Genomic DNA, 15,371 nt, shown 5'->3' on the forward strand with positions numbered 1-15,371 from the left:
TATTACCTTTATATGATGAGGACATGAAAATATATTGTAGAATAGGAATGACGCTGATGCTTGTAGACAGTATAATGATTTTTCTAAGTTAAACCAAAAAAAAAAAAACTCTCTCTCTTTCTCTCTTTCTCTCTCTCTCTCTCTCTCTCTCTCTCTCTCAGCACATTTTCCATTGCATGTCTAAAAAAAAGTATCTAAAAGCTTTTTCAGAGTCTTTTCTTCATTTTGTACTGCAGTTGCTTTGCCAGAACATGATGTGTCAAATTTAACATTCTCAATCATGCGGCAACAGCCCTGATCTCATGAACTACACTGACACAGTTGGCACACGGCTCAAGCTACCAGACTGATAATAACCTGAGCAGCCAATCAGAAGTGAGCGTCGGGTGTTTAAGTACAGCTTGACTCTGACCGGGTTAGTGTTGTTTGTTAGTGAGTTTATCAGCGTTGACAGGATTACATGGCTTTGATTTGTGGAGGTAAGAAGCGTGGTCCTTCACAGGTGGCGTAGATCATTTAAGCGCCTGTTCATCCCATGTGCTTAAACTTCAAGACATGATGGGTAATCCAAACGGCTTAACTGTTTGACCTTAAGCCGCTGAGCGAGGATCAGGGTCACCAGCGACCTGTGACACAGATTGGATGCATATAAGTGAAGTCTGTGCTGTATGTCATTTAAAGAGCACTTATAACACCCACATATTTTAACGTTAAACACTAGGCTATTTCTTAATATAAGTCATAAGTCATAATTAAAGTGATCGTTCATGCCAAACATTGAAATTGTCATCATTTACGCACCATCAGCTTAATGTATGGAACAAAATACTATGGAAGTCAATGGCTGCCGGCAACTGTTTGGTTATTCACATTTATTCAAAATATCTTCAATAGTCAGTATTAATAGACTGTAAAACACTTTATTTTGATGGTCTCCTTACATGCATATTAATATATAGCATATATTTTAGTTATGTTTTGGCCAGAATTTTTTTTTTCGTCCTCATTGAAGCTTAGGTTTAGTGTTCCTTTGGAAAAACAACATACAATGCTGAGAAACGGCACTAGAATGAAATAATGACACTTTTTGTTTTTACAAACCATTTCCCAGCAACAAACTGAAGTGATTATTAAAAAAAGGATCAGACTCGGTCTACAATACAAAATGCCCGACTACACAAGAAGATTACAAGATTAGTCTTAATTAAATACTCAGAGTATCAGTAAGAATGTGTTGTGGTCTGAAATCCACCCCTTTTTAATCATGTCTTTTGTTGTACATGAAGAAATGCTACATGCTTTTCTTTTCGTGCATTTTTTCATGACTAGTCAGATGGTATATCTGCCTTGATAAAGAATTAATAGGTTGTTCAATATAGACACTGTGTGAACTGACTGAACAAAGAGTGCAGCTGGTTTCATTCGTGATGCTTTCTCTGTAATTTGGTGAGCTGCTGTTGGTGAGAAGCAGAGAAGGAAAGGGTCACCACTCAGAGTGTGATCTGACGTCAGCTCAAATGACTTTGTGTCAGACACTTGCAAGCCTTTTATAGGGAAGTGTCTCAAAGACGCTGTGCATTCTGGTTGGCTTTCGGTTAGTGCAAAGTCATTTTTACAATAAATTTTAGTTATGCAATAGATGTCATGGGCAATTTTAACTCTGCATGACTCCAGAAAGAAGCAGAATATGCATCATAAACTGAAGAAAAAAATGGGATTTTTATCATTCATCCTGTTACGCATATTTTTATGAATTCTATAGCTTTATGTAATTGCAAAAGGGATCTAGATTCACCTGTGCACTTTCACATGGTGTAGAAATGTTGAATTAATTATATGGTGGCTCCAAAAAGCATTTGGACAATAAAATGCCACTACAGATAAATAGTGATGTACCATTTTTCTCAGAATTAGGTTTTTTTATTTACTTTTTTTTTATTGTATTCATTTATTATTATTATTTATTTTATTTAAAAAAAAAAATTGGGGGGTGATAATATTGCTATGGGTTTGCTCTTTGAAGTATATTTTGTAATACTGTTTTGGTATTGAAGGTTTAAATACAATACATTTTCATTTTGAAAATATATTTCCCTAAGCTGCGCCAATTACAACATATAGTTAGTATAGATTTTAGTTAAGTTTTAGCCAGGAAAAAAAGAATAAATAAATAAATGAATGAAAAAAAAAAAATATATATATATATATATATATATATATATATGCAGTTGTACTTTTGGTATACTAAACTGGTATACTTAAATTCTGATAAATTGTAACAACTAGTTTTGTACTTAATGCACTTTAATTGTGCAGAAGTAGTACTGAAGTCCAACTAAATATATACTGAAGGATATTTAATTGTGCTGAAGTGAAACTGTTGCAAGAATACTTTTGGTACACTTAAAACATCTTGCATTTAAAAACTGTTAGGCTATTATTCAAAGATCTTACACTCCTTCGTATTTTCTGGACTATAAGTCACACTTTTTTCATAGTTTGTCTGGTCCTGTGACTTACAGTCAGGTGCGACTTATTTATCAAAATTAATTTGACATGAACCAAGAGAAATGAACCCAGAGAAAACATTACCGTCTACAGCCGCGAGAGGGCGCTACATAGAGCGCCCTCTCGCAGCTGTAGATGGTAATGTTTTCTCTTTGTTCTAAATAAATGCGACTTATAGTCCAGTGCGACTTATACAGTATAAGTTTTTTTTTCCTCGTCATGATGTATTTTTGGACTGATGCGACTTATACTTAGGTGCGACTTATAGTCCGAAAAATACGGTAGTACTCCAAATAAAGTTTTATTATTATATTTTTATATCAGTGATATGTCAGTAAATATGTTAATATATTTTGAACTATACTTAATATGAAATAAATGTATGACTTTTTTTTACTAGGGCTAACAAACATCTTTTTGTAAAATGTGTTTCTTAGAAAAAGCATAATGCAATAATTTGTCATATAATGTAATTTAAAGCATTTTGAAGTATAAATTAAATACTTTTTGGACTACTCTTAAGATGAAACAAATTTAAGGAAAACTATAAATTGTCAATGAAAATCCTTGTGCTGACATGACTTATCACTAATACGACCACATTAATTGCTTATTAAGCCACTCTGATCTGCTCTCTCATGTAGTGTACCGTCAACATACATTTTTAGTTTTGGAACAATACAGAAGACAGTATTGCTGTTGCTGGAAACGGACACATCTGTGGCACTCTAAGGGCGCTCAGTCACCGCCTCTGACCCTCCGCCAGTGCAACCAGAGGTGGAGATGCCACAAGTTTATACCTCCGTTGATTGACAGCCCTCGGGGAGACCATTGTCAAATCCTCCACCTCTTTGCCCTGTGTGTGGTCAGACTCTGTTTTCTGTCAGAGTGACAGGAGGAGGCTGTGTTTTTTGGCACTGAATGTCTTCTCTTGTTCCAGCCCAGCAGATTGTTACCAGCGGTCTGTTGTGCAACTGCTGGCTGCGGGAGGAACTCAATGGGGAATATGAACGAACGACATGATTTGATTTCAGATATTTTTTGCAGCAGGGTTGTTTTCTCTGCTCTCAGCAATATGAAACCAAACCTGCCAGTACCTAGTGAAAAACAGCCCACACTGCTGCAGCGTTTATAGCCCACAAATGTTCCACTACAAGCTCGGAGAGGCTGTTTACCTAAAGGAGTGACATTATTCTTATATTTTGCAACATGTTTGGTTAATAGATGTGAACAAAGCGTATCATTGAAGTTTAGGACATTTTTAAATTACAGGTTTTGTCTGGTGTCCAAATAAAAGGTCACTGATTTCTTTCAGAAGTCTGTTTTCGCTGTCACTCGGTGGATATTAAAGATCCGGTTCTGCATGCAAAGTATTTTTATGCATTTCATTTAGGAGGCTAAATTATACATGGCCCATGTTGTTTGTGTGTTTTATTTTATAGTGCTGCATGTCATTGACTGTGTTTTTGATCAAATTTGGTGCCAGGACATAGGACAAACAGTTATTTGTGTTGATGTTTGCTTTCGGAAACCACTTTTTACAGGCAAAATCAGCAGTTTTTATTATTATTTTTTTATTTTATTTTTTTACTTTTTTAGCAAAATTAAAATTAATTTTAAATTAAATTAAATTACATTATTTATAACAATTTAATAATTTATAATAATGTATTTTAATAATAATAATGATAATTGTAATTATTACTTTAAGTAATAATAATAATAATAATAAGTAGAAGAATAGAGATATTGCATCCTCTTATTATTATTATTAGTATTATATAAAATATAATATCCGTAGCAATTAGGAAAAATATATAATGTAATTAAAATTTTTCTTATCAATCACACAACCACTTTTTTATCAACTGATAAAATAAAAGTCAGCTACATAATTTCATTTTTTTATTGGGTGTCATCATTTTATGTGTTGTAATTTTATTCATTCAAATATTTGTTGTAATAGGTGTTTTAATAGCCGGTTCTACTGTGGCAACATGCCCCACTGTTAAATAGACTATATTTCTTAGAATGACAGTGGAAATGTGCCTTTTTTTCAAGACTTTATTGGATGTGTCTTTCAAAAATAAAATACTCATCTGCAAGAAAACACTGACAACAAGATTTGGTCTCCCCCATGTCTTATCTGGCCTGTGAATAATTAGTTCTCTCTTCTAACCAACCTAGCAAAACAATGAAAAATGAGGTAGATTACAAAGGATATCTCTTGAGAAATTACAGAGGTCATTACTTGCACTCCAAAAGATAAATCAGATATTATAGAACCGTTGTAAGACCAATAAACTCTCACTTCTTTTCCTCTTCTTTAGAATTAAACCTAGCCATCGGCTGCAAAACGGTGAAATAAATTTGTAATCTAATTCGCTCAAGGGAGCCAAAATACTCCCATCATTTCTGAATATTCAACACAATTCCCATTTTCCTTTTAATCTTTCACACACTCCCTCTCTTACATCGACGGCAAATGAAATACTTCAGCTAATATGAGAGAGGTTCAGCCTCTGAGAATGATTATTAATTTTTACCAGCTAGCTAGAGAAGCTACAAAACTCCCCGGGCCTCGCTGTGTGCCGTCTGCTGTTGTGCCGCAAATCAAAGCATAGATAATTAAGAGATAGCAAGACGATTCTTAAGGCCGCTTTCCTTCTGAGCGAGTGACTCAAGTGAACTGTCTTAAGGAGGGAAGATTGTCCGGCTCATTCTCTGTCTGAATTGTGCACTTGCGAGTCTGTGGCAATTGTAAAACTGAAGAACTTCTCGTCTCCTGTGGAACAAGGTCATCCATCTACGTTAGCGCTTCAGACAAAGTGTGTGACCGTTTGCGGCCCGATGCAGCGACCTGGAGCTGAGCCTCATCTGCGTCAAAGGACTCACGTCTGCCGCCGTGTGCTCTGCTGCCATTGGAGATTCATTGTAACTGGAGAAATTGCTTTTGGGACACATCAGCTGGAGTCTGGCTCTGGAATTGGGCTAACGGAAATAGATGAACGGAGGAAAACAAACGCAAAAGCAGTACACAGTGGTTCCCTTCTGTTTATGACCACATGATAATAATATTGATTAACATCCTTACTAGGGCTGTCAATCATTTCATTATTTCAATTATTGAAACAATCACATTTAAAATATTATTATTATTATTATTAACTATTTTGAATGTAACTATTTATATATTTAGTCATATGTAATGATATGCTATGCTAATATTTAATGTTACATATCGGTATAGTTTTAGTGTCAGTCAGAGTATCAGGTTTTATTAATCGTTTAAATCTGTTTTTTTGTTTTTTTTTTACATCCTCTGTTGTCTTTTTAATTTTAAACTTTTTTGTTTTATCATTATGTTTAATGTTAATCCTATTTACATTTACATTCAGTCATTTTGCAGATGCTTTAAAGTGACTTACAATAAAGCAATTCTTTCTAAAGAGACAAACAGATTTTTAATGTTTAATGTTAGTAATGTGTCAAAGTTAGTAGTTATCTATATATCTATATATAATAAGATATATAAATAAATATACAATTAATTATATATAATATATAATTATATATAGTTATTTCAATCTGTAAGTTATTTTAGCGAATCAAAATAAGCTAAATAAAAATGAGAAATGTTGCTTTGACAGCTAGCTAGCTAAAATGAAATATTTTTTCCTGTTTTATTTTACTTTTTTTAAGTAACGAAAATGTTTATATATATGATAAAAATTATTTGTTTATATATATATATATATATATATATATATATATATATATATATATATATAAATGGTGGGCCGTTGTCGGCGTTAACATGCTGCGTTAACGCGAGACTCTTATCGGGCGATAAAAAAAATATCGCCGTTAATCTATTCTCAAAGTTGGGTTGAGAGCTGGGTCTATACTAAACAAGCTATGATGACTTTCACCTTGATATTTTATATAACCGACTGGCCGAGGCCAGTCTAAAAAGATGCTCAGGACAGTTGACGGGTCACTGCTGCGCATCGTCACGAAAGCTTATCTTTTTCACGTGATTTTAAGCCTTACCGCTTGTCGATTTAAACATTAAAGCAGCCAAACACAAGACGTGGAAAAGCTGAACTGAGTAGCTGGTTCCTCGCGCGCTGTGTTCGGTGCGGAGAGAGAGAGAGAGAGAGAGCCGCGTATCACGGACAGCGACACTGAACCCAGCTCTCTTCTGCGCAGTTCTCCTCGAAGTCCCTCCTGCACCTGAACGAACAAACACAAATCGCAGTTTGAACAAACAAAAAGATGTGAAAGAGTCCAATTCAGTACTCGCGGTGTGCTGGTGTTCAGGGCTCACGCAGAGAAAGGCGTCTCAAAACACTTGAACATCGAATTTGCTTATTTTTGCTCTTGTGCCGACAAATACATACAAAATATGTCAAAATATCCACCTTGGAAATTATGTTCGAAAAAACTGTCAGTTATTTCTTAAGTGAAAGTAAACAGTTGAGGAAAAAAATGGGATGTGTATTATATTGGATGCGTTTATCATCTCTTAAAGTGACCGCGCCTAATTTAGCTACTGGCTGCTGTAATGTTAATCCATGAAAATGAAAATGAAAATCACTCACTGCTCTTGGCTGAATTACTTTGTAGTTTTAACAGTAAAAACCAAAAATTATTCAGACACCAGATATAATTTTTGATATATACCTATAGCAAAACTGTAATAATGTGAGAAATGTTGAAGGTGTCTGAATAAATGTAGGTTTGATTGTATATATTTAATTTTTACATTGAAGACTATCCAGTGCTATTTTACATTTAATTATTTGGTTTCTGTACCCTGACACCTACAAACTTGAAAAAAACTTAAACATTGGTGTGAAACAGGCGTAAGGTTGTTTGCACCTTGTGCAATGTGGAATTAGTTTACAGCTTTTTCAAGCACTTTGTGATGCATTTTGGAAACAGGAGATGAGCCCCTTTTCTAATGCACCACCTAGCTTGATAAACCCCTTCTCAAAGACTTACTGTTTGTCAATTTTATTTGGGTAACACACATATTCTGAATGCCTTCGGCAGAATTCGAATGAGCCATTTTAATCTAGGTTAATCTAGATTAATTTCAAGATCACAGTGAGATTAATCTAGATTAAAAAAATTAATCTATGCCCACCACTAATATATATATATATATATACAACCCGAATTCCGGAAAAGTTGGGACGTTTTTTAAATTTTAATAAAATGAAAACTAAAAGACTTTCAAATCACATGAGCCAATATTTTATTCACAATAGAACATAGATAACATAGCAAATGTTTAAACTGAGAAAGTTTACAATTTTATGCACAAAATGAGCTCATTTCAATTTTGATTTCTGCTACAGGTCTCAAAATAGTTGGGACGGGGCCTGTTTACCATGGTGTAGCATCTCCTTTTCTTTTCAAAACAGTTTGAAGACATCTGGGCATTGAGGCTATGAGTTGCTGGAGTTTTGCTGTTGGAATTTGGTCCCATTCTTGCCTTATATAGATTTCCAGCTTCTGAAGAGTTCGTGGTCGTCTTTGACGTATTTTCCGTTTAATGATGCGCCAAATGTTCTCTATAGGTGAAAGATCTGGACTGCAGGCAGGCCAGGTTAGCACCCGGACTCTTCTACGATGAAGCCATGCTGTTGTTATAGCTGCAGTATGTGGTTTTGCCTTGTCCTGCTGAAATAAACAAGGCCTTCCCTGAAATAGACATTGTTTGGAGGGAAGCATATGTTGCTCTTAAACCTTTATATACCTTTCAGCATTCACAGAGCCTTCCAAAACATGCAAGCTGCCCATACCGTATGCACTTATGCACCCCCATACCATCAGAGATGCTGGCTTTTGAACTGAACGCTGATAACATGCTGGAAGGTCTCCCTCCTCTTTAGCCCAGAGGACACGGCGTCCGTGATTTCCAACAAGAATGTCAAATTTGGACTCGTCTGACCATAAAACACTATTCCACTTTGAAATAGTCCATTTTTAATGAGCCTTGGCCCACAGGACACGACGGCGCTTCTGGACCATGTTCACATATGGCTTCCTTTTTGCATGATAGAGCTTTAGTTGGCATCTGCTGATGGCACGGCGGATTGTGTTTACCGACAGTGGTTTCTGAAAGTATTCCTGGGCCCATTTAGTAATGTCATTGACACAATCATGCCGATGAGTGATGCAGTGTCGTCTGAGAGCCCGAAGACCACGGGCATCCAATAAAGGTCTCCGGCCTTGTCCCTTACGCACAGAGATTTCTCCAGTTTCTCTGAATCTTTTGATGATGTTATGCACTGTAGATGATGAGATTTGCAAAGCCTTTGCAATTTGATGTTGAGGAACATTGTTTTCAAAGTTTTCCACAATTTTTTTACGCAGTCTTTCACAGATTGGAGAGCCTCTGCCCATCTTTACTTCTGAGAGACTCTGCTTCTCTAAGACAAAGCTTTTATAGCTAATCATGTTACAGACCTGATATCAATTAACTTAATTAATCACTAGATGTTCTCCCAGCTGAATCTTTTCAAAACTGCTTGTTTTTTTAGCCATTTGTTGCCCCCGTGCCAACTTTTTGGAGACCTGTAGCAGGCATTAAATTTTAAATGAGCTAATTAAGTGGATAAAAGTGTAAAATCTCTCAGTTTAATCATTTGCTACGTTATCTATGTTCTATTGTGAATAAAATATTTGCTCATGTGATTTGAAATTCCTTTAGTTTTCATTTTATTAAAATTTAAAAAACGTCCCAACTTTTCTGGAATTCGGGTTGTATATATATCGGTTTCATTAAATTATAATATTATATATAGCTATTATCGTATACATGCATTTAGCAAAAACGTGTATTATTTATTTGACTTTGACAGCCTCATGTATTGATTTTAAGTTATTTTACCATTTATAGGTTTAATGGGGTATTTTACCCTATATAGTCTGACAGCCTGCTCCGATATGTCCTACACAAAAATAGATGTGTAAAATTGATAGCCCTAATCTTTATTTAATTAGTGCTCTTCAAGAGACTGTCAATAGGCAGATCAACTGCCTATTGGCCAAGAAATACGAAAGAGGAAATGGGGCTGTATAGGTAACACTCTGTGCAAGATCCCTGAAAACGTCACCAAACAGGCAATGGAGTGGAACCCACAAGGAAAGAGAAGAGTGGGAAGTCCAAAACAGACTTGGAAATGATACATAGAAGCAGAGAGGAAGGCAGCAGGATGGTCGTGGGCCTAGCTGAAGAGAGTTGCCCAAAACCGAGCTGGCTGAAAATTGTTGTTGAGGCCCTATGCTCCTTCGTGGAGACAGCGGAATAAGAAGAATCTTTATTTGCATATATTTAGTGCATCAAATGTTTTTAGTCAGCTATGCATTGACACAACAGGCCTGAAGCCATCGGTCACCCCCAATATCCCCTCTCTGAACCCTAAGAATGCCTCAAAATGTGTCCACCTGAAATATGCATCTGATTTTCCACCATCTAAACGGCGCTTCGCTTGAAGTCTGCTCATGCTGCACCGGTGGGAATATTCAAAGCAGCACTTATGAAATATTTATCGGAACACGAAAATTTTCCTGTATTTTAATTACCTGTTTTATACTCGAGGTACAATAAAGATTAAGTGAGCCCACTGCTGAAAGGTGACTCAGTGTTCATTTACAGAGATTATGGTGAATAATTCAAATCTTTTTGGTTGCTCTGCGGATTGGAAGATGAACCAATGAAAGGATTTATTCAGAGTCAAGCCACATCCATTAATTTTGAATGCAACCCAAAGCACCTGCACAGAGTGTTGGCATGTTTTATTGAGAGAGCGGCTTTGTTTTCCAAGATCACATGCCCGGAAGGTCCCACTCATAGGTCTTCTCGTGTTGAGTGTTATCACACATAAAGCCCCTTAGCTAAACATAAACTCCTCTAATGAGGAAAAATAATTTTCAGTATATTCAGCACTGAAACTCCTACGTGAGTATGTGAATCCATGCGTTTCTAGTGACACAAACATGATTTTCACATGTGGCAGCAATTGATAGCGCAAAGTACATGTTTCATTCTTAGACAACATTCAAAGGTCGGGAAAATTTTATTTTGTTATTTTATCATTAATGTACTATTAAAAAAGTGTGGAAACTGTACTCTGCTCGCAGCGTGTGATTTTCAAACGCACGATGTTGCCTGTATCATTTCATATCAAATTGTGAAGGAAACAACATGCATGCAATGCTGTGGTCAGTTAACTGCCATAAAACTGTGCATTTAATGTGTTGCTTCATTAAACGTTTTTTTGTATAACTGTATTAAAAGCAGTGTATTATGAGAGTATACATTTTTTTCTGTAATTTAATTTTTAGTAGTTTTATTGTGCATTAGTCATTTTTACAAATGAAGGAGTCAAATATCCTTTAAAAATGTAATTGATAAAACTGATAAAAGTCATACAGGTTTGGAATGACATGAGGGTGTGAAATTTGACATACAAGTACAAGTGAACTATTCCTAACTATTATTATTAATTCCTAATGAAATATTCATGCTAAGTAATATTTACATACCTCTTAAATTCTTGCCTTATTTTAAACAAACAGGTTGACATCAATGTCATCTGATAAACAGGTAGATGGTTATATTATTTCTAACTGAGGTCAGAAAGTGGTTTTCCTTGAGTGTTGAGTTCCTTGAGTTCTTCCCGACTCCCGTTTAGGTGAGGGTGTTCCTCTGGGAACTGTCCCTGGAGGCATGTGTGTTTTCGTCTTGGCAGGCACTGGTGAGCAAGTGAGAAGGGCGCTGTGCTTGGCTCATTTACATTGATGGCAAGACTTCTCCTTTGCTGGCATTTTCAACAGCCATTGATCCACTGCCTGCCTGATTAATTCTATAAAAGGATCAGGAGTCAATTAGTGTCTGAATTTCTCTTTGAATTCCACGTATGTGTCACCATTCCCTTGAGGACCCCGACCCATCTACATGTGTCCTCTGTACCGCACTCCTGAAATATCCATCTCCAGTCAATTTATGTTTCCTCTTCATTCTTCTCAGAGTTAAGAATACATCTGCATACCAAAGACAAAGGATGTACCTGCAGGAAAGAGACGTGTGTGTTAGCTACCTAGAGACTGAATCAGGTTTCACTAGGATTCATTAGCCGTCTGTTTTTAAGTAGAAGCAAGCAGAGGGTTGACATAAGATATGACAAGATAATGCTGTGCTTGCCTGTCTGATAATGGTCATAGGTCTAACTTTGTGTTCCAAAACCTAGGGAGCTGCTTGAGAGTATTTTAAGGCATTATAATGTAACAATCCCAGAATGCCTTTTGTCAAGCACAGAGAAATGTGAAGTGGAAGTATATTTGTATTTCTTTCAAAATTGAAAGTTAACTTAAAAATTATAGATGGATGTTGCATAAAATTCTAGCCAATACAGATAAGTTGATACGATTTTTTGATAAGATGTTATGACTAATAACTAGCTGATTTAAAAATTCTATACTGTTTTGATGAAATAGATTAAAAATTAAAGACTAAAAGCTAAAAGTGCTACAAGTGAATTAAGAAATTGCAACATTATAATAAACTGTTTGAAAATGCATATTAATTTTACAATTTGCTAAAGATATAATTTTTTAGTATAATTTAATGTTTTGTAAAGACTAATTTTATGTCAGTGTTAGACGATGGTGAATCTAAGTGTAATCTAAAGGTAAAAATTTTAAATGAACATACACAAAATAATGTTGTAAAAGATGTTGTAACTTTACCATTCTGAGGGCAAAATTATTCAGGGAAGGCTACAGTTTGCGTTAAAGCGGTGTCTATAATAATCATACATTTTCCTATTGTAGGCAGTTTATACATCACCTCTGTATGAATATAATATTGAAAACAGTGTGTTTAAATGTACAACTATGACATTTTTTTCTTTTCTTTTTTTTTTCAGGTGATTCAACGCAGAGAAGATGGCTCTGTTAACTTTTTCCGTGACTGGGAAGCTTATCGTGAAGGATTTGGCAAGATAACAGGAGAGCATTGGCTTGGTAAGCCTTCCGTATCGCTATCTGTAATGCAGTCTGTCTGGAAAATACTTTAGTAATATTAATTGCCACCAAGAGATGTATAGAACATTTCCAAACTGTTTTTCTACTCGTTCCTGAGGTGTTGCAAATGTTTAAAACAATGTTTAGTTGCATGCAGCTGTAATATCCATTTCTGCATATTAAACAATTTATATCATATTTAGTGTATATTAAGTACTAGATATTATGTGATAATTACTATCAGATAGATAGTGTGGTTCATAATATTTTATTAAACACTTTCCGTTAAAGGAGTGAAACTAACACGAATAGCTGATCATGTTATCTTTGAAATGTAAGTAACTTTCTATAACTTCTTGTTTATAGAACCGTTGTCTAAAAGTGCACCCGCAACCGCGAATCACAGTTTCACACTTCTTGGTTTTGAATGGCGGTAATGTCTTTAAAGCAAGCTGAGGAGTTATTCTGCTTCTGTCGTGACACACACACACAAACATGCTCATCATGTTTGTCACTCTTTTATCTATGACTTTTTTTTTTCGACGACTGTAAAGAACACGGGCAAGTACAGTTTTTGAGAGGTGAGCTGCCAGCACGGACAAAATGCCAAGCTGTGTGTCCAAAGCCGAGCGTAGCAGATGGCTGTGGGTGGACAGGGAGCAGAGCTTTATAAAGAGGAAACTCATCATAGCGTCCACTGATCAAGCATTGGACATTTTATTGCTTCTGTCCAATACTGTAATTACAGATTAGTGCTTGTTGATTCAGCTCACTGTTTTTTAAGGCAGTAGTTTATTAAAATTTAAAGAGCTGTCATTATTTAATCATCCTTTTATTCAAAATCTGTATTCTGCTGTTTTTTTTTCGATGAAGAACAAAAATAAAATAAAATAAAATAAAATAAAATAAAATAAAATAAAATAAAATAAAATAAAATAAAATAAAATAAAAATATTTAATTAAATATAAATTAAACTAAACTAAAATACCGGTGATTCCAGAATGCTTTGTGACAAGGTCAGAGAAATGTGAAGTATAAATATATTTGTTTGGTATATCATTCAAAACGGAAAGGTAACTTTTAAAAAATGATGGCCAATACAGATAAGCTAATTGGATAATATTTTTTTGTTGTTGTTGTTATGACGGATTAACGTACCAATAGCTGATATTGCATTTTTATTATATAGCATATGCTATTCTTTAAATTGGTCTAAAAATATTATATTTTTATATATATTATATATATATATATTTATATATTTTGTATATATATTATATTTTTATAACAATTTAAAGAATAGCATATGCTATATAATAAAACGTATATATATATATATATATATATATATATATATATATATATATATATATATTAGGGGTGTAACGGTACGCAAAAATCACGGTTCGGTACGTACCTCGGTTTTAAAGTCACGGTTCGGTTCAGTACAGTAAGGGAAAGAAATGCAAACATTAAACTGCAGGTTGTTTATTACTATACACTTTTTAAAAAAATACTTTTTAATAAAATGTATATAAAATAAAAAAAGATTAAGAAATAAAATACTGCTGCAAAGTTCTCCACTAAATAAAATACTCTCAGTCTCAAACCAATATCATATAATAAAATATAATGAAAAATATAAATAAATAACTATGATTACAGTGCAGCATTACCAATCCCAGCTTGTAGGCCTGCTTCACCAGAACCGTGCCGTGCCTGCTGCTGTGGGTGACAGGGAGACCGCCGACAGACCAGGATCTTCATGACAACAATATCTATACTTCATGTTGAGCATAAATATAAAGCCTACTGATAAAGGACACCGTCAACAGTATTGACGGCAAAATAGACTATGTTTGACAGGTGCAATATTTGAAAATCGATAATTATTAATTTATTTTTTAAATTACATTTATATCTGAATTTATGTCAACCTATAGACTTTCGAACATCAAAGTGTCATGAATTAATATGTATTTGTGTACAAAATGACATATAAACATATTTTCCTATTCTATTTTGCCTGGAAACGCTTCCAACACGCTTGCGTGTCGCGTGAAAAATAGGCGTCGGTTCTATTTCTAGCATGCACACGATTTCCACGCAGCTTGAGCCGCGCCCGAGATGCGCGTCTCACGCAGCCAGTCTGCAAGCTCTTACCTGTTAACATGGGAGCCGAATTAAAAACGGACATCCCACGCAGCTGAGACACCGGCCTTATTTATTTACTTATATTTGTATTTAATTTCAAAACTTTACTCAAATTCAAAATCAAATCAAAACACCATGTAAGTAGTCCATGTCTTCTGTTTGGTGTTAGGTCTGTTTCTCACACAAAGCTATGATATGGCCTCAAACCTAGTCGTATACTCTACTTTTAAGTAGGGGTGTGCACGGATAGTCGAACATTCGAATTTTCGTTCTGCTCTAATTATTCGATAAATAAAATTGATATTCGAATTTCGATATATTTTTGCTTGCCATAAAAAAAATATATTAAAAAAATCCACAATAAAACTTAATTCGGTCACTTTCTATGATTCTCCACGGCATATTTGAAGATGTATGCAGGCAAAAAAATAATTAATGAATGAATAAGAACTGCGGTTTTCTACAGTACTTCAAATATGCCGTGGATAATCACAGAAATTGACCGAATTCAAGAACATTGTTGAACCATCTCTCAAGCAACGAATAAACACAGCTAACTTGGAGAATGCAGTGAAAACTCCTCTTCTCGCGTCTGCCCTAGACCCTCGGCACAAACATCTCAGGTTTCTCGATGAAAACATGAGAGAAGTAAGAAAAAAACTTTTTT

At 34.9% G+C, this 15,371-nt stretch overlaps 1 protein-coding gene across 1 annotated transcript in view; it reads left to right on the plus strand.

Moving 5' to 3' along the window:
• The window catches only part of LOC132098000 (fibrinogen C domain-containing protein 1-like), a 98,019-nt gene that overhangs the window by 54,922 nt on the left and 27,726 nt on the right, over positions 1 to 15,371 (plus strand). The window contains exon 6 of the mRNA XM_059504067.1: positions 12,453 to 12,549. Coding sequence (XP_059360050.1) covers positions 12,453 to 12,549 — 97 coding nt within the window. The remainder of the gene's footprint in view (positions 1 to 12,452; positions 12,550 to 15,371) is intronic.

Source organism: Carassius carassius, chromosome 21 (genome assembly GCF_963082965.1).
Source record: "Carassius carassius chromosome 21, fCarCar2.1, whole genome shotgun sequence".
NCBI classification, from domain to species: Eukaryota; Metazoa; Chordata; class Actinopteri; order Cypriniformes; family Cyprinidae; genus Carassius; species Carassius carassius.